We start from the raw sequence: 25,263 nt of genomic DNA on the forward strand, positions 1-25,263 counted from the left end.
CTGGTGAGTATTCGCTTTGGGAGCACTAAGCAGCTGTTTATGTGGCTTAGAGGAAGACTGGCTGTCTTCTACCCTGTGGGCATGGAACAGCCACAGTTCCCCCTGGAACAATATCAATGACCCACACCACTAATTGGATTCTCCTTTTTAATGTAGTGGTAGCGAGCTGAAAACCTGGCTGTGGAATACTTCTGACTAAGGAACTTCTACTTTAATTTCTAGGTGCGCTGAATTACCCTCTAGAGTATCTTTCTGAATATATAAGCAACCACGGGTGACTGTCATCCTGATTTATATCTCAGTTCAGGATAACTGTTTCAGTTAGGTTAGATGAATAGCTCCAGAGAAGATAGGGAAATACAGCAGTTCACTGATACCACGTGTCAGAAGAATGCAGCTCAGTGCTGGGCAGTTTGCTGCTTCATTCCCTCTTACAAGTTGCACCCAAGGCTGGAAAAGACCACTGAGATAGCTGAGTCCAACCCCTGCCCACCCTCACTGGACTTACTAACCACATCCCCAGTGCCACATACCCGTGGCTCTTGAGCACCTCCAGTGACTGTGGTATATCAGCGTGGTTGCTTCAGTTGTGTGAGTTTTCAGACACTGGCTGTTGTTCTAGCAAGACAAAAAACCAAAACTGATGGAACAGTGTCTATACAGGAAGCAACTGGCTGTCCTGATGGCTGCCAACAGTTTTGCACAAGGTGTGTCATGCAAGCTTGCATGAGTCTGGTTTAAAAACTTGCTGTTCTGATGGAAGGAGAGGATGTTGGTACAGGATAACTGTGGGATTTGTGCTCTCCCGACATCCAGTAGCAATCACAGCTTATTGTTGCTATAGAAAACAGCTTCTCTGTAGACAAACTAAGTTAGTTCCAATAAGTGGCTGAAGCCCTAAGTGATCCAAGGTGAAGCATGATCCAAACTGGAATTTAGCTAATTGTAGTAGGGAATCCAAGATGAGTTATTTAAAATATGAGTCCTCCATCTAAAACAGCATTGAACTCTTACCCTGGTTTATGATAGAAGTGAGAGTTTAACAGCAGAAGTCTGAAGTTATGCTCCATATTTCTCATCACTGAAGAGAATATTTGAATATATGAATTCCTTTGGCTATGTTAGAGCTCATAATGCGGTCAGCTGATGTTCTTTAAATGCTTGGAGTCTAGCAATGTGGGGAAGTGGACTGCTATTTGCTGTTGAGCTTTAGGCTGAGAAGCCTGATTTTAGAGGACCATAGACTTCCCCTTTCCCTTCCTCTCTCCTCGCCTTCTCCCTGGACTGATCCCGCATGGTTTGAGAATGAGTTCAGAGCAAGGTAAATGAGGAATAGCCATGTGAAAACCTGTTGTTTTAGTGCACTATAAAAGACACTAAGTCAAAAGACAAGTGTGTGTTCCAAGCTTAAGATTACAGGAGATCCTAGAAACAACTCAGCTGCTCAAACCTGTAGTCTGGCTGAATATTTTATTGTCAGTTATGGTCAGGAGGAGATGCTTGAGTAAGACAAATAAAAGGTCATGGGTAACTTGGTCCTTCTTGTGATATACTTCTAGGCTTTCATCAGGGAAAAGCTTAATTAGTCCAAATCATTCATCGGGGAGGCTCAATTTGACAGGTACTGGTTGGTGCAAGGTGTCATTATCTGCTCCTGTCCCAGATTACTTTAACAGCAGAACCAGCTTCCCTTCCAGCTGCAAAGAATGTTTTGCACTGGGCCATTACCACCAGAGTATCCCTCAAATATCAAGAGGATTGCTGGAACGTTATTGTCCCTTGCACAAGTAATGATAATGTGCTCAAAACAATAGTTTTTTTTGTTGTTAATTACAAGTTCTAGTAAGCATGGAGAGTAGGCACTGCCTTTCATTATTCCTTACGCCAGATGCTCCTAGAGACCTCATTCCCAACTAAATCCACATCCTTCTTTCTCCTTCTCAGAATTGCCTGTGAAAATCAGCAGACCATTTGCAGACATTAGCGTCATTCAGAAGGACAAGGTCACATTTGAGTGTGAGCTGTCCAGGCCCAAGGTGGACGTCAAGTGGTTCAAGGTATGGCATGTAATGGTATTTTCCTTTCTGACTTCTCTGGAAATGAATGAGAGCCTTTAATTTCACTTCCAAGGGATGCGAGTCTGAGCTTTTGCTTGATAGCTTTTGCATTGCTCCCTTTTCTTTGTGCTCTTTTACTTGCCCAGATCAGCACTCTTTGTTATTATGTCCTGAGTTCATTTATCAAGTAGAAATGGAAGTTTGTTTTGGGTTTATTGTGAACTCCTCAGGTCATGCTGCACAAAATATTGTTGGTTGGAGTACAGTCTTGAGTTTCAACTCTAACACAGAAATTCTCAGCCGGGATTTTGTAGCCTTGTTGTGAACTGGGTTTTAGGGTGAAATCTGAGTTTTCTTTGCACCTGACTGTGTGAGAATTTGCTCTGGCCCTTTGTGTACCTCCCCGGTGCTCAGCTGTTCCTTCCCTTACTTGGGGATAACGTCATTTATTCAAGGTGATGTCCAAATGGGCTTGTTAACTGTCCTCCGCAGTGCTTTAAGCTGTCATAGGTCAGCCAGAATTTATGCAAGTTCTATAGCCATTCCTACATGTTGAAAACACTGCACTGTGCTTAAGCTTCAGCATATGTTCCAGTAAGCACAGTTCCATTAATTCTAGGGGAGTGGGTGAATTAAGCATAGATCTGAAGGCTCCCTTTGCTCAGTGCAGAGATGGAAGGACTAATGGAGATCTGACTTGATATTTTCCCTTCTAGGATGGGAAGGAGCTCTGTCAAAGTAAAAAAGTGGGCATTACTTCCCAGGGAAATAAGAGAAGTCTCATTATTCACAAGTGTGAATATGAAGATCAGGGAACATCCACATGCTGAGCAGCCTAAGACAAGACATCAGCTACCCTAAAGGTTCATTTTATGTTTAACTGAAAGAGCAAATAAATCCTATTGTGGTATTTTGCACCACAGGAAGAAATGCTTCATGGGCAGTTTGGGCATTTCTTGGTTAGTCATTTTGGATACCTTTCTCTTTCTTCTTTATGCTCAAGACAGATTTTCCCTCCATGTGTTGCATTGGTTAAACCCCAGTTTGTAGCTCATCACCAGGCTCTGAAGCATCAGACTGGTTACTGAACACACGGGTCTGCTGTGCCCTGGTAGATGCCACCTTCCTAAGGGACGTATGAAAGGATGCTTTTTTCTGATTTCCTACTAGATGCTGTCCTCATGTGGACACTTGGGTTCAGTGTTAGCATGAACATGAACATCTGTCCTGTCCCATGACTTTGGTGAACTCTCATTTTCTCTCTCATTCTGCAACCAGGTTGGGTTGCTGTTTCAGTACTGGCTGTTTTATGCAGCCATTCCATTTGTTCTGGTTTAGGTTCTTTTTTTTTTTTTTCTTTTCTTTTTTTCAGACATCATTTCTATACAGTAGACAAAGCCAGCCTATTACATTTGATTTACAGTTTTTAGCTTTTGCTGGTAAGCATTTCAGCTCTCAGGCAGTTTTACCAACAGCTTTGAAGAGCTGAAATGAACCTGCCTGGACACGATGGTCTGTTTTTGTTGGTGTAATGAATTTATGAAGTTAAACTGATTGACCCCATAAGGTTTTACAGTGTATGACTCACGTCTGGCGGAGTTATCACAGCAACGAGTTTATATATTTAGCATTTCAGGAGGCAAATGGTTGGGGATACTCTTTCATTTGCTCGCGTCTCAGAGTGAATCACTAGTATGTGAACCATCCTTCATCTCCTTTGTATTGCTTTTGTGTGTGTCTGTGTGTGGTTTCCCCTGTGAATTTCATTCTTTCCAGTTATATGTAAGTTCTCTTTTGAGCAGTGAAATTAGATGTTCCATCATCAGTCATAATGGTAAAGCTGAGTTGCCACGTTATCTGTGTCCTTTCTGTCTGGCGTCTCAATAACTGCTGCCCCACCACAATATCTGCCTAATACTTCAGCTCCATGGATGCCTCCTTGTGCAAACTGAGAGCCTGGATTTGGTGTGCATAGATCTGGGCTTACATCTGTGCTGGTAAATGCACTAGTGCATGGGCTAAGCAGTCCTGCCTCCTGTGCTGTGGGCATTGAGATGGGGCTCCTACAAGCTGCCCATTGCAAGATATTTAGAAACTAATTTCTGCGGAGGTTTCCATCCTCTTTTCAGACTAACTAAAATTTGGTTAGTGGGATCAAAACAGAAGGGGCAGGGAGGGAGAGCTGACCAAGGACTACTGATGGAACAACTATGAATCCTTGGTTCCTCAGGATTCCCTGCATCAGCAGTTGGCAACAGGAGTAAGGGGGCTCAGGAGGACACTGTAGAGTAGTGTGAAAAATGAGCGAAGGGAGTTACTAATTGATGCCTCTTGGAAAGCAGTCCAAGAGTAGTCCTCTTCATAAACTCTCCCCTTGTGTGTGGTTTTATCTTTATGAGGTGTTCATAACGAGTGATGTGTAGATCTCCCTTATCTCATAATGTCTTTGCCTGCCTGCAGTGAATATGCAGGATACAGGATCATATACGAGCTTCTTTGAATTACTGCTCATGTCAGGAGATAAAATCTGCCTATTCTTTGAACTAACACTGGCGAGGGTTAGTTATTCTGGCTACCAAGAGAATGACACAGCAGACTAAACTTTTTCTTTTCCTTCTTTGTCAAATGCCTTTTCATCCAACGACGTGTCCCATAGAAATTCAGAGCAGTGTTGGCTGAGGGAAGTGGAAATATTTATCTCCTGCGTGTATCTGCCACCCTATTTAGACATGTCCCTCCTGGCAGAGCACAGAGATTGGAGGAGTTGTATTAGGCACAGGAAAAGAGCACAGGGTTGTTTTTTTTTAATATATACAATGTTAGGGTATATATATGATGTTAAGTGTGATGAAGAAAAGGGAGACATTTGAGTTAGCACACTACTCAAGAGTTCAGTCCCCAGCTTTGCCACTTCACTGCTGTACAGTGCTGAGAAAATTACTCCTTACCTCTGAAATTTAGCCATCCAAGTGGTGAAATAGGGATAACAGGTCTTCTTTTAATTAGCTCTTTATTTGCTGTGCGTTAGATCAAGTGCTTAACAAAGCGTCACCATCTAAGTAATCATTCATAGAAGAACTATCACTACTGAGTTAGCCTCTCTCACAGAAACTGTGCAGATCATTATATATATATATAACATATATATATATATAAAATATATTGATCAATATATATATAGATAATATACATATGTATATATATACATATGTATATATATAATGTGTATATATACGTATGTATATATATAATGTGTGTATATACATACATACATACATACATACACACATATATTTGTTTGTTTGTTTTCCTCTTTTTAGAGCTGCCTGAGAGAACTGTGAAGCCTCTGCAAGATAAGATTGCACTTGAAAAGCATCGGGGATTCCTGGAGTGCCAGGTGTCTCGTGCCAATGCTAAAGTGAAGTGGTACAAAAAGGATCTTGAAATTCATCCCAGTGACAAATATGAAATTTTGAGCGATGGCGTGTATCAGAAACTCATCATCAACGATGCGAATTATGAAGATGAGGATACATACACTTGTGATGTTTTTGATGATAAAAGCAGTGCTCATTTCTTTGTTGAAGGTAAAAATAGTAATAATAATAAAATAAAATAAAGGCAGTGGAATGCAGATAGATTTATACAAAAGCCATTCTCGCTTACTTTGAAAACAAAATGCAAATTAAATGAATATTTAAATTCAGAGGGTTTTTTGTTTTCCCAAAGTCCACCGATATTTTTCTTGTTACAATTATAAGGGCAAGAACATCCTGGAAAATGAATTTATCCTAAGTAGAGCCATTACATTTGAGCTACAGGGACCTTTACTAGGAGAAAACTTGTTGTTCAGAGCTAAGTTGCTGTATTTAACCAAAGTAATTATCAATGTCCGTGTTTCATTGAACCTCTATTCCACATTGTAATGCGAGGAGTTTGATATCGGGATGGGAAGGTCATGGTTTGATTTGGATGTTGGACTGGGAATCAGAAGATCTGGGCTCTCTTCAGGTTGTCAGTCTTATTGTCTGACTTCTTAACAACTTTCCTTTCTTTCTACTATTTTTTTAATGATGTTTTAAGGCATTTTGAGCTGATAGGTGTAGTGTTCATGTGCAGTAATGCTGACGTGAGTAAGTAGGGTGATAATGTAAGGGTTTTTTACATTCCTTCTAAATCTCTGCTTTCTCTTGTTCCATCCTTCTTAAAGAGCAATCCATTAATCTAGTAAAGGAGCTGTGTGATGAGGATGTGACTGAGCCTGAAGAAGCCAAATTTGAATGCGAGATATCCATTCCTTCTGTGAAACTTCCCAAGTGGTATCTACGTGGGGAAGTCTTACAGGCTGGCAGAAACTTGATTATGCAGCAAGAAGGCACCATGCACCGGCTGACCATACTGAAAACCACCACTGATATGACAGGCACCATTCAGTTCTCAATTGTCAAATCCAAATCCACAGCCAATCTGCTCGTCAGAGGTAACATATCCTGGCTTGGTTTACATCATGAAGATGAAGAATTAATTAACATACAGTCTTCCTTCACTGGGGTCGTTGAAATATTGTGTGTGTGTCTGGAGGGTCTGCTCCATTTCCAGTTCAAAGTCGTTGGACACTAAATGAGACAGCTGCATCTCAGTAAAATATGTGTTTGAATAGTTGTGATGTGCTTACTATTCAGATCTAAAGAGCTGTGGTTTTGTCCTTGGCTATTCCAAAGAAGTCAAATCAGGTGAAATTAATTGTATTTCTGAAGTAGACAAGTTCAAGTTTGGTAGCACCTAAATTTGATGCAGTTTGTCATTGATTTCATCTGAAAGAAACTTCCAGGCTTTTTATCAGCTGTTTTCCCGTTGCAGCGTAAGAGTCTCCATTCACATCCTAAAGTACTTGTTATATTTTCAACTCACTCTTATTTGAATAAAAGCCTCAACTGGGAGCAGTTTAATAAGCACAGAACAAGAGCTGGACCTTGCATTTGGTAGATAATATACAGTATTACTTTATAGAAATGTAGTCAATGGCATTCCCTATAGGCAATCGTTTGTTTTATCTTTAGAGTGGTTCAAACAACCATTGTGAAGATGAAATTAATTGGGATGGAATACACACAAGAGACTTTCCTCTTCTTCCAATTGTCCTCATCCTTTCTTCTCTTCCACCCCTGTTTTGCAGATTACCATATACAAATCACCAGGAAGTTGGAGGACAAGACAGCTTTGGAACATCATTCTGTCATCCTGTCCTGTGACTTCAGGCCTTCTCAAAGGTTGTGAACTGTTTCAAGGGCCACACACCCATCGAGCCCTCTGAGAAATACAAGATCAAGAGGGATAAGCATTCAGCAGAGCTCAAGATTCTGATGCTGAAGCCCGATGATGCTGGTGTGTACAAGTGCAAGGCGGGAATTGCAGAGACTGAGGCCACGCTGACAGCTGAAGGTATGAGCAGGGAGGGTGGCCTCTTCCATGTCCTATTTCACCTCAGATTTCTCTTCTCTTGGTTGATTTCTGCCGTTCTCTCCTGCTAACTTTATAAATGTATAATCTTCACTGAGAAGATTACACAAAGATCATCTAGTCTAACCATTCTACCACATCCCAGTATGCTTTATAGTAACAGTGGTAACAGTTCACCTTGTTTCCCCACAGCCCGCAATGTAGAAGTAACGAAGCACCTGCAGGATGTGGAAATTGAAGAAGAGAGCTCTGCTGTCTTCTCCTGCGAGCTGTCCCATGATGACGAGGACGTGGAATGGTTCCTGAATGGCAACCACCTTTACACCAACAATTACAATGAAATCAAGAACGCTGGCAATTGCTGCACACTGACAATGAAGCAGGTTAAGCCTGAGGATGCTGGCACAGTGACAGTGAAGTCAGACGAGGTGTCAGAAGGCGCGCGCCTGAAGGTGAGAGGTGGGTCTGATCACAGCCCTCCTGGATGCAAGAGATGCTAAGGAGCGACAGTTCATTCCATTGTGCAGCAATCCTGCTTCTAAAGCTCACCTCTCTGGGGTGACAAGTCATCAGGGGCTTTCTTCCAGTGGAAGGTTCCATTGCAGCAGATATCAACGAAGGAGGATGGTTTTGGTGTCCTGCCAAAGCATTCCATCTTTTTATCATCGTTTTACTTAACGCAAGGAGAGTTACAAGAGCAATTTCTTTTACTGCTTCAGTAACATGCAGTGTCAATGCTGTTGCCCCAAGGATTTATGACTGCTGGGAGAGATCATTCAGTGTGTGTTTTGCCTCTGGGATGACTAATGACCAGGCTGTGAACAATCTGATCTAGCTGTGAATGTCCCTGTTTATTGCAGGGGAGCTGGGCTAGATGGCCTTTAAGGGTCTCTTCCAATTCTAAAGATACTGTGATTCTAATCTGCTCTCCCCAGCAATTAAGCTCTTTTATTCTATGCGCTCAGAGTTTGAAGGATTTCCTCTTTCTCCTTTCCTTTGCATTTGGTGGATGTTTTTTCCCCATTATAAACATCTGATGTGTGAAATAGAAGATAGATAAAAGGAGTCAATAAAAGAGGAAAATCAAAAGTGTTCAGCAGCTTATCCTCTTAATCCTGTGGCCTGCTGTATGAGCTCTGCTCCATGTGAGGGCAATGCCAGCTCTCCAGCTTTAGAAGAGCTGCATCCCAATAACTTCATATGATATCAGTCCCACCCACAGCAATGCAGGCTGTCCCTCCTGTTCCCTGTATTCTCCTACTGATTAGTTCAGAATTCCTTAAAGCGCATTCTGTCAAGAGACATGAAACCGCTTTAGGTTCTATATTGGTGTTGTCAGTACTGGTAAAGTTTTATTGATCTCTCCTTAAAAAGCTGAAAGCAACTGGAAATGTCTCAACTTCTGTATCACGTTGTTCTGTTTTGGCTGTTTAATTGCAGAGAAGCCTGCTGTCTTCATGAAGTCCTTGGATGATGTTTTTGGTGAGGAGCGGGGTGTGATTAAATTGGAATGTGAAGTCTCTAAAGAGAAGGTCAAACCAGTGAGGAAAAAGGACGGTGATGTGCTCACTTCTGGCAACAAGTATGAGCTGGTACAGTCTGGGAAGACCCTATGTCTCCTTCTCCATGACCTCGAGAAGTCAGATGCAGGTTTCTATACCTGTGATATTGGCACTGATGTTGCCAAGTCAAAGGTCAGCGTTCAGGGTAAGTACTGTGGAAAGTAAAGGAGTGCTGAAAGCACATTCAGTGTGGTCACTATGTCTTACACCTATTCCCCCACGAGCCTTAATAGTTTCTACAATAGAAGTGTATTACTGCAATGTAGCGCAGTGATGTCTGGAAAATTCCCATTGCTTTTGATGTAAATGTATCTCCTTTTGCCATGAAAATCACCAGACATGTCAAGAATGTCCTGGAAATGTTTCCTTTCTAAACATCCCTAAAATGGAGAAATGGTTTGAACACCAGTAGGGGTAGGATGGTAAGAAAAGAGCTAATAGAAACAGTTAATTTCTTGTCATAGGCAAAACCCTTTTTCTCACGCAGCATCCTAGAGTTGTCCTCTCTGTTAGGTTTTTCCCTCTGTAGCTCATTGAATCTTCATTGTGCTCCATGGACTGAGCTGCTCTCCTTGTAGTTCTTCCAGAGCAAAGACAAGAGATTCACGTCTCTTTTTTTTTATAGCTTTCTGGTAATTCTGAGTGGAGAATGTCTTAGAGAATACATCAGTGAGGAACGCAGCCATGTTCTGCAAATCCTGAGTTAAAACACCAGTCCTGCTACTCACGTCAGTCACAAATGCCTTTTCTCCATCTAAATCTCATACTAACCTATCTCTTATCTTCCAGAGCTGAATATTGGCATTAGCAAACGGCTGAAAAACACTGAAATCCAGGAGGGAGAAGATTGTACTTTTGAATGCATTCTGTCCCATGAAAGCATTGATGAGTTCAACTGGACACTGAATGGAAGCAGAGTGGAAAGCGGTGGGCGATTTAAAGCTTCTAACGTGGGTTGGAAATATACTCTCCTTATCAAAAGTGTGACTCCTACTGACGCTGGGGAAGTCATTTTTACTGCCCGTGGTCTAACCTCCAAAGCCTCTCAGTCTGTGAAAGGTAATGAGATGGGAGAGATTCTGGGGTCTGATTCCTTCAACTGTCTTCTGATAAGATTGTCGTGAGAGCTAACTCATAATATGGTTAAAGTGAATAGCAACCTTCTACTTGAACCTTGAAGCACTGAGAATTTCTCTTAAAAATAAGTAAAAGGAGGAACCATTTGACACAAATGTGAGAACTACCCAAAGCACTGGGGTAGTGTTGGAAATGGGCATCTCACTCCAGCTTGTTCCATTACCAGTAAATCAGGAATGATCTGTTGAGGGAACTGTGGGAGCAAATATCCTCTAAGTATAAGCTGAAGGGATGGCCTTCACATCATCTAGCTGTACAACAAATTCCTATCTAGAACATGTGCATCTGAGAGCATCATCTGAGGCTCCCAGTGTGATGAGTGGAGAGAAGAAAGAGGCAGTTTTCAGACATGGTTCATCATCCTCAATGGGGTAGATTTAAGAGAGAATAAATGGTGCCTTGAATTCTATTGTCTGTACTTTGCAGATTACTGCTGGCTGTAGGATGGCCTCTGTTGCAAATGCCTCTCTAACTTATCTCCAGCATGTAGATGCGTGTATTTTGAGAGAGGCATCCTACCCTAAGTGTATGTTACTCAAAAAGCATGTTTTCTTCCAGAAAAAGCTACTGAGGTTTCAAAACAGCTGGAGGATACGACAGCAGCAGCAGGGCAGGACATCAGCCTAAGCTGTGAGCTGTCGAAACAGATGTGAACATCAGGTGGTACAAGGATGGCAAAGCAATCAGAAAAAGCCAGAAGTACGACTTGCAGCAGGAGGGAACTGGGGCCATTCTGATCATCCATGATTCTACTGCCAAGGACAGCAGGGAGTACACCTGTGAGACAGAGGACTCTGAAACAAAAGGCAGGGTTACTGCAAGGTGAGTTGAAAAGCACACTGGGGATGGCATGTAGAGAAGTTGAGGTAAATATCTGCAGCCTGTGGGTGATGTTTTTCTCTTCTGTTTCCTTGAGCGGGATCAGTTCTTAGTTTTCAGAAAATATGATGGATTAAAGTCTTTTCCTTAAAATAATCTGGAAACTGAATGATTCTCCAGTGTGATGTGGATCTGGGCAGCCTGGTCTGGTGGTTGGTGACCCCTTGGCAGGGGCTTTAAAACTAGATGATCTTTGAGGTCCTTTTCAACCCAGGCCATTCTATGATTCTGTGATCATTCTATGATTCTATGATCTTGGGTGTTAGTGAGCCAAGAAAATATGGCAATCTGAATTAGTCTATATTGAATATGTGTAATCTAAACTATATGCAGTTGATCAGATGAGATCCTACCAGCGCATGTATAATGGTATTAAACTTTCCAGATATCTTCTGGAATGATCAAGCCTATGTAAATGGGTGGACTCTGTGGACTTCTTAGATTCTTTGCATCTCTATGTGATGTTCTAGAAGTGAGGGCAAAGGAGATTCAGGACACCTCTGTATGCTCGAGACTTGTTGGGGTAACAAATCCCTTTGTCCCACACCCTCATCCCCCTCTTTTCCTTCCAGAAAAACCTAATTACTTTATCAAGGAACTTTCAGATCTGAAAACTGAAGAAAGTGGAACTACAATTTTTTCATTTCAGTGCGAGAAATGCTCATACACCGTCATATGGAGGAAAGGCATTGCTGAGCTCAGGCCTGGCAGGAAATACGAGATGGCACAGAAAGGACGAGACCTGCAGCTGAGCATAAGAAATCTGGAGAAAAGTGACAGTGACGTGTACACCTGTGACATTGGTGATGCCCAGTCCAGAGCCAAGCTGGTTGTACAAGGTATGTGTGAGAGCCATATGACTGCGCATCCTGTTTCTCCACTCCCAAGACATTATCCTGGTAGAATTTGTACATTTATGGCAGGTCTTTGGGGCTGCAGCTGTCTGGCCTGAATAGCGGTTCACAAGCCATGCACAGAGCGAGCTGCATGGAAAGGGAAAGAACTACCAACTAGAGCAGTGCCATTGAGAACTTTATGTATCATTTAAAAACCAAAAATGCTGATGTACGGTGAGGCTGGTGACCCAGAAATCAGTGTGAACTTTCTATCTCTGACCTTTCTGAGTTAAAAATAGTTCTCTAAAGTTCTAGGCAAAAATTCCCTGATGCAGCATTCTGGGTAGTTGTCACGGTTTAAACAAAAATTTACCTGTGTTCGTGACAGGGGGGCCACAGGCAAGCGAGGTGCTAGAAGGAGCTGAACCTCAGTCCCAGCTACTTCAGAAGCAGCCCGAACCCCCTCATACACGGCTAAGATCTCCTTCTCAGTTTAAGCATAGTGCTCCTCAGACCCTTTATATGCTCGACTCCAAAATCCCAGGGGTCGGCCTTGGGTCTCTCCTGAAGCTCTTTGCCACAAACTCCAAGTGGGACCTTTTTCTCCAGCAGCAGTGTAGATTATGTTTTTCACATCCTGTCCCATCCGTACTGGCCCCAAGGCCACGGCATGGGCTATCTCTTGTTTTATCTGCTCAAAAGCCTGCTGCTGCTTAGGACCCCATGAGAAATTATTCTTCTTCCACGTTACCTGATAGAGGGGGCTCACTATGTGGCTGTAGTTTGGGACATGCATTCTCCAAAAGCCCACTACTCCCAGAAAAGATTGGGTCTCTGTCTTGTTGGTGGGCGGAGACATAGCAGTGATTTTGTCAGTCACATCTGCTGGGATGTGTCGATGCCCATCTTGCCGTTTTACACCTAAAAACTGGATTTCCTGGGCAGGCCCCTTCACCTTGCTGCGCTTAATGGCAAAACCAGCTTGCAAAAGAATTTGGATTATCTGTTTTCCTTTCTTGAAAACCTCTGCTGCTGTATGGCCCCACACGACAATATCATCAATATACTGCAAGTGTTCGGGAGCATTACCCTGTTCCAAGACAGCTTGGATAAACCAATGGAAATGGTTGGGCTGTGCTTCCACCTTTGAGGTAAACAGTTCCAGGTATACTGAACAGCTCTCCAGGTAAAAGCAAACTGTGACCTACATTTTGCAGCCAATGGGATGGAAAAGTAGGCATTAGCAATGTCAATGATGGCAAACCACCTTGCTTCTTTTGACTCCAGTTCATACTGGAGTTCTATCATGTCTGGTACAGCAGCACTCAATGGAGGTGTGAATTCATTCAGGCCACGGTAATCCAGCGTCAGCCTCCATTCTCCATTGGCTTTACGCACTGGCCATATGGGGCTGTTAAAAGGAGAGTGAGTTTTGCTAATCAATCCCTGATTCTCTAATTGGCGAATTAGCTTGTGAATGAGGAGCAATGAGTCCCTATTGGTGTGGAACTGCTGTCTTGTACCACTTTGGTGGCAATTGGTACCACTTGATCTTTTACCTGGAGCAACCCCACAGCAGAAGGATCATCTGACAGACCAGGTAAAGCTGACAGCTGCTTAACACAGTTTGTGTTAACAGCAGCTATCCCAAAGGCCCATCGATAGCCCTTGGGATCCTTAAAATATCTCATCCTAAGGTCATCAATACCCAAAATACATGGAGCCTCTGGACCAGTCACAGTAGGGTGTTTTTGCCAGTTTTTACCATTGAGGCTTATTTCGGCCTCCAACATAGTCAATTCTTGGGAACCCCCAGTCACTCCATGGATCTATATTGGTTGTGTCCCTTGGTGACTTGAGGGCATTAGGGTGCATTGTGCGCCAGTGTCCACCAAGGCTTTATATTTCTGTGGTTGAGATGTGCCAGGCCACCTAATCCACACAGCCCAGTATACTCTATTGTCCCTTTCCCCGCCCAGGCTGTAGTCAGGGCCCCTCTATTGGTTACCTCGATGGCTTGCAGCAACTGGAACTTCCCCCCTTTTGGGGCATGTAGCCCTGTCTTTCATGTCTCATGTCCAGTTCCACATGTTGTTTGAAGCACCATCTTAGAGGCAGCCTTTATTTCTCCAGCCCACCACTCTCTTGTACCACGAGAGCTCTCCTGCTTCTCGCTGTGATGTGAGACCAAATGGAAGGCCCTGCAGAAGTCTGGGTAGGTGATGTCAGTTGCTGTTCCTTTCCCCAACTGGTGCTGGGAAAAGCAGGGAATGGGACTGGGAGACATCCCGGCGGTGGGATCCTGCCTAAGCAGAACTGAATGGCTGTTCTGATCCATGTATTTTAACCTGAGTGAATCTGACACTAATGAGGGAGGTGAGGGACCTGTGGGAAGAAAATGTATGTGCCGCAGTTTGTGGTGCAAGGTGTTCTAGGAGCTGCTGGTAACAGTGCCCAGAAGTCTTCCTTTTTTGACGGGGAGAGGATTAACAAGGTTATTTTAATGAATCTATTTCCTTTCTGTTCATCTTTCATACTACCTCTCAAAAAACTGTCTGTGGATTCTGTCATAGTTTTGTGCTGTTGCTGTCAATATTCTACATCATAACATCATGTGCAGTATGAATCATTAATTGAGGGTATAAATAGTGGAATCATGTACAAAGGAAAAAGGGTTAAAGAGAAAGTAAATTTATGTGTGGATTCTATGCATTCTCAAGTAGTAGTTCTTGCTAAAGAGAATTCGTGTGCACTCTGTGCTTTCATCTGCACAAAGGATCTTGTAATCATCTCTGTCTGTGTTTCTTTTAGACCCAGAGATGGAGCAGAGAGGAACACAGACTTGGGTGGATCTTCATTCAGGAGCAGGGACACGTCATGCTCATCTGAGGTGTCTGGCTGACAGCAAGAGCAGAGAGGTAAGTTTCATAGGGTCGCGTGCCCATTTTATTTTTTTTTTCATTCATGATGCATAGAGGCGTTCCCCAGACAAAGTGAGCATTTCTCAACTGGACTTTCTAGAAATGAGCTAGGCAGTGAAAATGGGTTTGAAGCATTCCTAAGAGCCCCGCAAGAGAATGCTGAGAGTTAATCTGGCACCCTCCTTTGGAGACGTCCGTTGTCTGTCAGCTCTTCAGCTGTGCCCTAACACCTCCCATTGCGCTGCCACACCAGGATAGAATTCCAAGCCCACACTGAGTCCTGGAATGTTGTGGTGCCGTGTTGGAATCAGATGTGACCACGTGGTCTTGGCTCCCCGCCTTATGGGGGGTCATGGTGGACCAGGCTGTTGGCCGTTGGTGATGTCATAAGCGTCTGGAATGAGGGGAGGAGCGGTGCGTTCTGTGTTCCTTTGTGGGTGAGCTAGTGGTCGGAGTGGTTGCTTGATTTGTTGTTCTTGTGCGTTTAGTGTCGTTAGTGCCGTTAGTTAGTGTTGTTAGTTAGTGTTGTTAGTTAGTGTTGTTAGTTAGTGTTGTTAGTTAGTGTTGTTAGTTAGTGTTGTTAGTTAATGTTGTTAGTTAGTGTTGTTAGTTAGTGTTGTTAGTTAGTGCCGTTAGTTAGTGCCTTTAGTTAGTGCTTTTAGTTAGTATTTTTAGTTAGTGCCGTTAGTTAGTGCCTTTAGTTAGTGCTTTTAGTTAGTATTTTTAGTTAGTGCCTTTAGTTAGTTCCTTTAGTTAGTGCCTTTATTGCCTTTTTCTTCTCACCGTCGTGCGCAGCAGCTTGTAGGTAAGCTGAGCTGGCGTGGGATGGATGGGTGGGCAGTGAGGTGTTGAGAACTGCTGGCTGTCGGAGCTCACAGCACCGTATTGCTTACTCTTGACCATCAGACATAATTTTCCCCTGGTACACACGTTCCAAAGGGGGTATCCGTAAAGTTGGCACCTGTCCCGTGCTTCTTCCATTGTCTTTGCTCAGTAGTGGAAGCATTGTAAAGTTGCTGGGTGGACAGGCATCACGTAGCCTGAGACTCAGCATGTCTTGCAGCAAGTGGATGGGACGGTTGTGCTGTGTGTGTTATTCCATGGATGTCTTAGCCCTGCTCACTGACCTGCTCTTTCTCTCTCCTCTCCTCACCCTCCGCCCACTGCCTCGGTGCAGCTTTTGCTCTCATTCCATCCGAGCAAAGCGACAACTGCTGCAGATAGCTTGAGGTGATCTCACTGCCAGGTACGTGCCATGTTTTGTCCCCCCGCATGGTTTTGCCGCAGGGTATGCGCGGGTAGCTCTGAAGAAGTCTGTCCATACTGTGCTGTGTGAATAGAGAAAACAGAAGTGTGTTTCTGCTCTGTTCCAGCTGTTCACACTTGCTGTGATGGGTGCTGCGTGCAGTGGGATCAGCCGAGAGCCTGAGTTGGCGGCGACGGAGGTACAGTATGAAGCTCTGGCCGGTCTTTTTTCCGTGTGTTGAGCCATTAGAAGGAGCTGCAGGTGTACTCTCCTGCAAGAAAGAATGGGCCAAAAAGGGCCTGGCCACCTGTCTGTGCCAGTGCCATTGCTGATTAGTCTGGGTAGAGAGAGATGCATCTTTGCATGGCCTGGCAATGCACGCCAGAAAGGGAAATAACTGTGATGAGACGTGCAGCTCCTTCTGAAGTGCTCCTGATAAGGACGGAGCGCATTTGCTGCAGCTTTCTTTGCAGATGTGCTCCTCACCTTGAAATCCTCCTGGTTTGTCCTCATCTCCTGACCACGGCCTGTGCTCTGTTTTGCAGGCTGATAACATGCGGGAGCCGCAGCTGGTGCGTGCTATGTCATCTTTAAACGTACCAGCGATTGCGGCAGCCCATGTTATTAGGAGCCACGTCGCCCAGGGGCCGGATGAGCTCTCTCTGGAGGTAAGCAGCTCCAGGCGTTCCTTGTTGTTGTGCACAGAATTAGTATAGAGTGTGAACGCCTCGGGAATACTCTCATATTTTGTGTCGTAGAAGAAGGCTTTTGTTTTAGCTGTGCTGAAGCTGGGATTGATGTTTCAATCTTTTGCAGGTTGGAGACATCGTGTGCATTGTTGATATGCCACCAAAGGAGATGAGCCCCTTTTGGAGAGGCAAGCGTGGCTTTGAGGTAGGCACACATTTTTGACTAGAGAGCACAGCTTCAGTAGAGTCGGGAATCTCCGGTTGGAGCTGCTCTGCCTGCACAGGATGGCTTCTGGATGCAAACAGTTGCCCTGTGTCGGTGTCAGAGGACCTTCCCTTTGGCTCTGGGCTTGGGCTAATGCCCACCTGTCTTTTTGTTCTTATTACAGGTTGGTTTTTTCCCTGGTGAGTGCGTGGAACTCATCAGGGGAAAGCAGCCCGTGTCCATCCTACATTCATTGCCAAAGCCAGGTGCGTATTTTACATTTGACAATGCGGGTTAGTAAAATGGGGTCTGAACGTGGCTTTCAGGGGGTTCATTAATGCCCGAGTTGAGCAAGCTTAGAAAGAGAACTGCATTAAGCTCCTTGGGCACCTCCAGGGATGGGGAAAATCCGTTCTTGCGTGTCTTTGTTGGGAACATGCTTTCTGTTGTTACGTGTTCTGTTGAATGTGTTGCACTCGGCCTCGTCCAACCGAGCCAGGGCTGAAATGAACTTGTTTTTTTGTTTTGTTGCGCAGAGCCAAAGAAACGGGGCAAGTTCATCTCCTGCCTTCGTTCCCTGTTGAAGGCCTGCCCCAGGAGAGCGAAGCAGCCTGAGCCTCCAACATTCTCGGGATCCATGTCCCTGCTTGACATCGTTGAGAGGTATTTAGCCAACAGGACTTGAGGGCTGAGCTGTAGGAATGGAAGCATCCTCTGCTGTTTGAAACAGAGCGCTTTTCTAAGCTGTGTTTCAGCAGAAACCAGGCATTGCCAGGAACAGGCAACTATTGGCAAGGGTTCGGTGCAGCTCTTCCCTCACCCTGCACCACGACTGACAGCATGCTCTGTTTTCTCTGCAGAATGAGTTCTCCCAGTAAGAGGGCAGAGTCAGCAGCTTGCAGTTGGCGTTCCTGCTTCTGCCTGGGCAAACCATCCCCTGTGGCCAAACGCCAACTGCAGAGCAGTGCCAGGGAGCCCTCTGAAGCTGAAGTCTTGGTCCTGGCAGGTAAGCATGCAAATCCAGCTTTCAAATCACTGCTTGTCAGCAACACAGGTAGAATTCATGCTTTCAGTGGGCTTGTACATCCTTCTGGCATTCAAGCCTGTGCCTGACATCTTCAGTTGACCCCTGTCTTTCCCAAATGAGTCTCTTGTCAACACAAGAGCTGGACCTGCACGAGGATCACTTTCAAGACAGTGACACTGTTGCTAGAAGCCTATTTGCTTCTGCCCACCATCACTGCATAGCCAAATGTCAAGAACCTGTTTCATGATTCATCTTGTGAAACTTTGACACTAACTGCTGTGCGTCTACTCCTTCCTAGGTGACCCGAGCCCTTGTATATCTCCAAGACGCCAGGCATGTTACGATGCAGCATCCTGTGATTCCATCAATGAAGAACTGTTACTAAGCACAGGATGCTGCAGTTCAGATGAAAGCCTTCTGTATAACATCAGTTATAAAGAGAAGAATGCCATCATCGTTGAAGCTCTCGTTCATCCCATACCTGTTGAAGCTGCTGACCTGAGCCTGCCAGACTCCTCAGGCACCAGCCTGAACCGAGTGCCTTTCGAGGACAGCCCAGCCCAAGCACAGCACGAGTGCCCCGACAGCAGCACAACCATGCAGGCTCAGGTCAGCATTACAGAGGAGAAGCCAAACATCTTGGAGGGGGAGGTAGAATCAGGCCAAGAGTCCCAGGCTCCGGGCAACAGCACGACTTCTGAGACACTCTCGTCAGACAACAGAGAATGAGTCCCATCTTTCCTCCAGACCTCACACCCCCTCCTTTTTCCTATTGAATAAAGGCACGCTCGTGCTCAATCAACGCCTTGACTGAATTCTGAGTTTTCATTCGCAGAGATTGGGATGAGTACAAGAAACAGCAAGACAGCTCAGCTTGCAACGCTCTGGCTGTGGGGTGCGTGCAGGGACACTGTAACCATACAGGGAAAGGCTTCCACTGCTTCCTCAAGCTGTAGTCCAGCCCTGCTACTGCTCTGTGGCACAAAGCCCTGAGGGATGTTCCATATTGTTAACCTAAGTGAAGCCAGCTTCATGCACTGTGTTTTGTTGTTGCTGGGTGAGAGGGGGATGCACGTTGGTGAGAAGATGAGCATTGCTGGATCTGCCACGAGTGTCCCTTCTGCCTCTAAGAATATGTCCTAAGTAGGATGTGAACACTGCTGGCACTTCCTCATTGCACGTGCTTGGAGGATCTTCAGTTCTTGCACATTCAGGATGCCTGTCAGTGACTACGAGGAAATTCTCAAGTACTAGGAATTCCATGAAACAGTTGGAACGGGTAAGTGTCATCTTTGTACAGAAACAGCACGCCTAACAGTCTGTCTCACCACTCTAGAATTAATCTGAGAATAGATTAACAGCTCTTGTCAGTTCTCTAAGTCAGGTTTCATTTGTATAAATTTGGAATTCGTTTTTTAAACCAGTTGGAAATTGTAATGTTATATTAGAGAAGAATTCACACTCAACTTTAAGCATCTGTGTTTTGATTTGTAGGTGGTTTTGCCAAGGTAAAACTCGGGCGGCATCTTCTTACTGGTGAAAAAGTTGCACTAAAAATCATGGAGAAAGTTACTGTAGGGGTAAGCCAAAAGGCATTTAAATATGAGAATATCTTCTGTTGGAGTTGTGGAGTTCTCAAGAACACGGGGGCAGGTGGGATGGTACATACGAATGCAGCCTACTGGTCCCATTGCCTTTTGAAAGATGCTGTAGAGCTGGAAAAAGTTTAACAGAGCACCACAAATCTTGTTGCTGGTTGTTCAGAGGGCAGTATTCTCTGGCTTTAAAATGGAGGAAGTTATTACATCATTACATTACATTACATTATTGTTACATTATTACAGCAACTTTACCAAAATGCCAATGAAAATGCTGAATGTTTTACTTTTCATTTTTCACAGCTCTGTTTCAGAATTTCTATGGGAGTGATGTCAGTCATTGCTGAGTTGATGTTGAATTGTGTACTGTCCCATATGTGCTTGTTCTGTTCCACAGCAGTCAGATGTGGTACCTGGTATGTCACAGTAGTTAGCGATTTCATCGCTTGCTTTTATGGTCTCTTAAGGATGACTTGCCTCATGCTAAAACAGAAATTGATGCCATGAAGAACTGAAGTCATCAACATGTTTGCCCATTGGATCACGTAAGAGAGACATCAAAGAAATATTTATAGTCATAGAGGTAAGAAATAGTTTCTGCTTTCTGTGCTGTCTTTCTTACTTATCTTTCTCTGATACTCTCTAAATGCATTTTCAGATAACCTTATCTTACAGGGAAGCTGTTTGATTGCATTGTTTCTAAGGACCGCCTTTTGGAAGAGGAAGCTCCAGTCTTTTTTTGACAGACTGTTTCAGCAATTGCTTCTGTTCACAGTCAGGGTTATGCCCAGAGACCTCAAACCAGTGAGCCTGAACTGCAGTCAGTCTTCCATAAATAATAATGAATGTGTTTTTATTTTTCTGTTGGCAGAGAGAGTTACAGTACTCCACTCCATTCCAGTGGATTGCAGGAGAGAACTGAAGGGGGGAGAAGTAACACAAAGTAGAACTCATGGGTTGAGATAGAATTATGTACTGAGATAGAGAAAAGGATAATAGTTATGATGAATGCAAAAGCAATTGCTCACCACCTACCAATCAGTGTCCAGTTAGCCTCCTCGTAGTGGAAGAGATTTACATGAAGTTATACCCCCTTCAAAACTCCTTCCACAATATGTCATATAGTATGGAATATCCTTTGGCCAGTTTAAGTCAGCTGTCCTAGTTCTGTTCCTTCTCACTTCCTTGGGCTCTCAGCTGAGATTGACTGTGGCTCTGTACAACGCTGCCTGGCAGCAACTGTAAGCATCACTGCGCTATCTCCATTGTTTCTCTAGAATGAAAACGTAGTATTATATCAGACACTGAAGAAGATAATTCAGTCCCAGCTGAAACTCAGACAATAACTTGTGCTTAGGATTCTTTCCCTACAGGAAATGTGAGATATTTATTGCTATGTCGTACTGTGTTCTGTAGCTGAGCTGGATTTTGTTATCCTTGAAGAAGTATCTTCCTCTGAAAGGGGAGTAAAACATGATGCTCCTAATGAGCGGAGCAGAGACACAGATCTGATCTGAGTGTTGGTTTCACATTTTTGTGATGCTCTTTGCTGCAGTTTGTATCTCGAGAGAAGCCCTTGTGGTGTCAGTCTGTTGTGTAACCTGCTCTAGTTTTGTGCCTCAAGGAAGAGTGATCCTTTAAACAAATGGTGGCTGTACAGAGGGTATGGGGTGAGATGCATTCCTCTAGCCCCATCCAATGGATTTTCTGTCACAAAGATCATTCTCCCCAGCTTCTCTTCTCTGAGTGGGAGCTTCAGCCCCCTGCACAGGCTGGAGGTCATCCATAGAACTTGCTTCAGAGTTTGTTTCAGGTTGTTATCCTTCCTGGCCAAAAACCAGATACAGTATTGTAGATGTGGTGCAATGAGTGTTGAAGCAGGAATGACTTGTCCTGGTCTGGTTGTGCTGCTTTTTAATGCAGCTGATGATCTTGTTGTACTTCTTTTTAGTCAGAGCACACTGCTGGCTTGCATTCAGCCTGTGGTCTCTCACCACTTGTCCTCCTAGTCCCCAGGTCCTTTCCAACAGATACAAGCTAGTATTTCCCACCTGGGATATTGGAAGATGGGAACTTGCCAGCAGTCAGTGAAGATCTCTGAGACAGCGAGAGCGAGCGAGCTTTGAGTAGACTGGGAACCACTGTCCACAGCAGGAAAGAAGAGAAGAGAAAAGATGTTTCCTTGGGCATTTGGGTGGAAATCATTCCTGACTGCTTTCTCATCCACCGGGAAAATCTGCTGATTGACAATTTGAAGCTGATAGACTTTGGACTCTGTGCAAAGCCAAAGGTAAGAGGATGTGTTAAATCAAATACAATGTGCCCCCAAGTAATGCATGTTTGACCACCGTATGCAACAGGGGCTTGTCCAAACAAACTCCTTAAAATCAAGCTGTTTCTGTGGCTGACATGTCATTGCATCTTGTTTGGATTGGCCTGAACTGTATGAGAGTGGTTAACAGATTGCTCAGAAGCACAGGTAGATAATTTTCTCTAGCTAGACTCCCTGTTTTCATAGTCTAAGCTGTAGATAATCTTGTAGGTATATCACCTGTCTTATGCAAGGGTCTGTAATAGGAGCATGGGGTTGGTGTGCCTAAGGAACCCTCCAAAAGTGGACTTGACCTTTTGTCTCTGCGACCATCTACGTACAGAGGGAGCTACTGGAGAGCTGTGCTCGGATCCTTCAGTTTTCATGTCTCTTACCATCTCTCTTCCAGGAGATTTTGCGAAGAAAGGCTTTTCCTGTGAGGATGAAACACAGATAGGAAATGTTACATCTAGTTTTGCTGTGGGAGTTTACCTCTGTGTGTGACACATTCATTCTTCTGACAGCTGCTAACACTCAGTTTATTAATAAAAATCATACCTTTATTACTTTGTGCCTTGCAGATTAATCTGAATGTAAGAAAATCGGGTTGACTTTGTTTGCTTCGCTCAACACTGGCCACATCAAGATAACAAAGGACATTGTTTTCAAGAATAATTGCAGCTATCTTCCAGTTGGCTTGTGCTTCTGTGTTTCTGAGAAACACCATCTAGCAATTTCTTTTTCTTCTTTTTTTGCACGAGTCCTGGATGCTGGTGTGTGTTGTGCTCTGTTGTTTGCTGACCAGCAGGTGAGAGGACTGTGTTTTGTGTTGGGTGTTAAGTTTTGTCTATCTCAGGGGCCATCCAATTGGATCCATCCTCTTTTTGCAGTGTTTAGGGACAGTTAATTTGCTGTTGCCTGGAGCTATGTGTGAAGTGCAGGACTAGAAGCTGTGATCGCTGAATCTCCTTGGATGAGCCCCAGCTCAGGTTCTCTCACACCAACCAAGAACATTTTTGCCAGCCCTGTTGTATTGCTGCAGCTCAGTGACCCCGACAATCTTCCCATGGAGTGCCGAAGACGGAGGTGGGAGCCTCCTTGCTGAGATCTGCTAGCAAAGCCCTGAGCGGCTCTAAGGTCGGAGCCTGTTGGGTCGGTAACACTGTGTCATGGTTTTGTGCTGTTGCTGTCCATATTCCACATCATAACATCACATGCAGTATGAATCATTAATTGAGGGTATAAATAGTGGAATCATGTACAAAGGAAAAAGGGTTAAAGAGAAAGTAACTTTTTGTTTATAACTGAACAATACGGATTGCTAAGGGAACGTTATATGGTATTAAAGGTGTTTGAATGGGACAAACTGTTCTGATGGTATAAGAAAGTGTAACTGAGGGTATGTGGAAGTGTAATAGAGGGTATGTGGAATTGTGATCGAGGGTATGTGGAAGTGTGGAAGGAGGAAGGCTGAGGGACCTGGTCTAGGTCCTGCTATCCTGGAAAGGCAGCCTGGGGATCTGGCAGTGTGTGTGCCAAGTGGCTCTGTGTGTCTATGGGTGTGTACTGAAGGGCACCCAGAACTGCCACTTCCCCTTGGGACATAGGCTTGGAGCATCAGTTGCTATGTTACTCTCTGAGAAGAGGATTCAGGCCCCAAGTCTTGCGTCCAGGTTGGTGATTTGGATTGACTCTGGGGCAGCAGTGGATGATCTGCAGCCCTGCAGCTGAGTGCATGAGGCTGATTGTGATCTCTGCTCTGCCATGTACCTACAGCAAATCCCAAGAGCACACAAAGATTGGGTCTGTACCCTGGCCTTCATCCCTGGCTGCCCCATGTTGTTGAGTGCGTACCAAGGAGGCGTGATCAAAGTCTGGAACATGGATAACTTCGGCCCAGTTGGGGAGATCAAAGGGCAGCCCCATCAATGCCATCTGCACCAACTCCAAGCACATCTTCACTGCCTCCAGGTGAGCCTCGGGCTTGGTGCTCCCCAGATCCTGCAGGAGGTGAGAGTGCCCTGTGTTGACTTGTCATCCCTGGGCCTGGGTGGGTTTGCACTGAGTGGGGCCAGGAGCCTGGAGGGCGAAGAGGGCAGAGGGGATCTTGCAGCTTTCTGGTCCCTCAGTGCCTTCCTCTCACCTTGCTGTCTTAGTCTGTCCCCTGCCCGCTCTCTGGGATATCCCCATGCAGGGTCCCCTCTTCCCTGGCGCTGGGCATCCCCTGCTGTTCTTGGGGAGCATTTTGGCAGCAAGACTCTGAAATCCACTCTCTTTTGTTTGTGCAGCAGCCGGAGCTGCGCATCTGACCTGGCTCACCCTGAGCTTCCCTGCAGAGATCTCTGAATCCCAACTGCAACGTCTGCTGACCCTCTGCTCTTCCCTGGGTACCCACTTTGCTCTGCAGTGGGGTGGGGAAGGGCTGCAGATGGGTGAGGATGGAGATGGTTGTGCCAGGAGCGGAGTGTGGACGGGTTGGACCCTGATCCTGCACGACTCCCCCACGGCTGCACACCTGAAGGACAATCCTACAGAGAACGATGGTGCATGGCTGGAGCCCTTCAGAAGGCTGAAGGCTCAGCCCAGGAGTGTCAATGAGGACGCAGCCTCTCCAGCTGCCCTGCTCATGTTTCTCTGCTCAGGGGGCCGACGAGGCCCTGGTCTCACACTGGAGCTTTCTTCTACCTCTCCTGTGGTCCCTTGGAGCATCCCCTGCTCCATCCTGCCCTGCCCCACGCTGGGCTCGTGGGGGAATGTGGGAATACAAGAAAAGCTGTTCAGAGCAGCAGCTGTGGAGCCAGATCAACAGCCTGAGAACCAAGGACACCTCTGGAAGGAGAAGAAGGGACTCACGGCTCTGATTGGATATGTTAGAAAAAAAAAAACTTGTGAAGGTTTATAATGGATGTGAGAACTTGTAATAAAGGATTTGGATCATTCACATCTGAGTCCGTGCTTCAAATGCTGCAGGGGAATGGCTGCGTTGAGCCCTGGCAGTGGTATTCTCTCCTTATGCGCTCTCACTTCCCTTTGGTCACTGAAGAAACGACTTTTGAACTCGGACTTAAGGATTTCTCTGCATGATCCCATTGGTGCTGAACTCGGATCTCAGAGGAGCTCCAGGATGTGCCCCATAAAGCACAGACCAATTTCTTTCTGCTTTCTGCAGCCCCGTTTGTTTCGTGTCACCAGTCCTTGTTCAAACCACTGCAGGGTGGGAATTTCTGCACACCTTGAAACAGGAGCATCTCTATTGACTTGATGGAGTCTGTCTTTTATCATTCTGGGGATGGGGGGGGGAAGAAGAAAATGCAGTTTCCATGGCCTGGTGGAGG

At 45.0% G+C, this 25,263-nt stretch overlaps 1 protein-coding gene, 3 long non-coding RNA genes and 1 pseudogene across 5 annotated transcripts; all 5 read left to right on the forward strand.

Annotated features, from left to right (window-relative positions):
- Positions 1 to 2,880: 2,880 nt before the first annotated feature.
- Positions 2,881 to 25,263, forward strand: part of LOC146756166 (obscurin-like) — a 265,736-nt pseudogene continuing 243,353 nt past the window's right edge.
- LOC146756167 (uncharacterized) lies at positions 11,628 to 15,039 on the forward strand. The gene is made up of 3 exons (XR_014937605.1): positions 11,628 to 11,934; positions 14,065 to 14,146; positions 14,743 to 15,039. It is a non-coding gene; the product is annotated as an uncharacterized LOC146756167 (long non-coding RNA).
- On the forward strand, positions 15,206 to 16,756 carry LOC146756168 (uncharacterized). Its single transcript, XR_014937604.1, has 4 exons — positions 15,206 to 15,657; positions 16,030 to 16,098; positions 16,226 to 16,297; positions 16,644 to 16,756. It is a non-coding gene; the product is annotated as an uncharacterized LOC146756168 (long non-coding RNA).
- LOC146756169 (rho GTPase-activating protein 32-like) lies at positions 16,923 to 17,677 on the forward strand. The gene is made up of 3 exons (XM_085525012.1): positions 16,923 to 16,992; positions 17,177 to 17,258; positions 17,529 to 17,677. Exons 1-3 carry the CDS (start codon positions 16,942 to 16,944, stop codon positions 17,675 to 17,677), a joined length of 282 nt encoding a protein of 93 aa, XP_085381138.1. The 5' UTR covers positions 16,923 to 16,941.
- On the forward strand, positions 20,887 to 24,867 carry LOC146756170 (uncharacterized). Of its 2 annotated transcripts, XR_014937593.1 has the most exons (5): positions 20,887 to 21,907; positions 22,510 to 22,736; positions 22,819 to 23,065; positions 23,705 to 23,899; positions 24,217 to 24,867. It is a non-coding gene; the product is annotated as an uncharacterized LOC146756170 (long non-coding RNA). The 2 variants fall into 2 exon arrangements; XR_014937591.1 differs by lacking the exon at positions 20,887 to 21,907 and having other exon boundaries at positions 22,167 to 22,736.

The sequence above is a fragment of the Coturnix japonica genome, chromosome 28 (assembly GCF_054131305.1).
Source record: "Coturnix japonica strain WE chromosome 28, WE-NBRP24, whole genome shotgun sequence".
In the NCBI taxonomy this organism is placed as follows: Eukaryota; Metazoa; Chordata; class Aves; order Galliformes; family Phasianidae; genus Coturnix; species Coturnix japonica.

Coding starts and splice junctions, on each gene's coding strand:
- LOC146756169 (XM_085525012.1), top strand. CDS start 16,942: ATGCCACCAAAGGAGATGAGCCCCTTTTGGAGAGGCAAGCGTGGCTTT. Junction 16,993..17,176: donor GAGGCAAGCGTGGCTTTGAG/GTAGGCACACAT, acceptor TTCTTATTACAG/GTTGGTTTTTTCCCTGGTGA. Junction 17,259..17,528: donor ACATTCATTGCCAAAGCCAG/GTGCGTATTTTA, acceptor TTTGTTGCGCAG/AGCCAAAGAAACGGGGCAAG.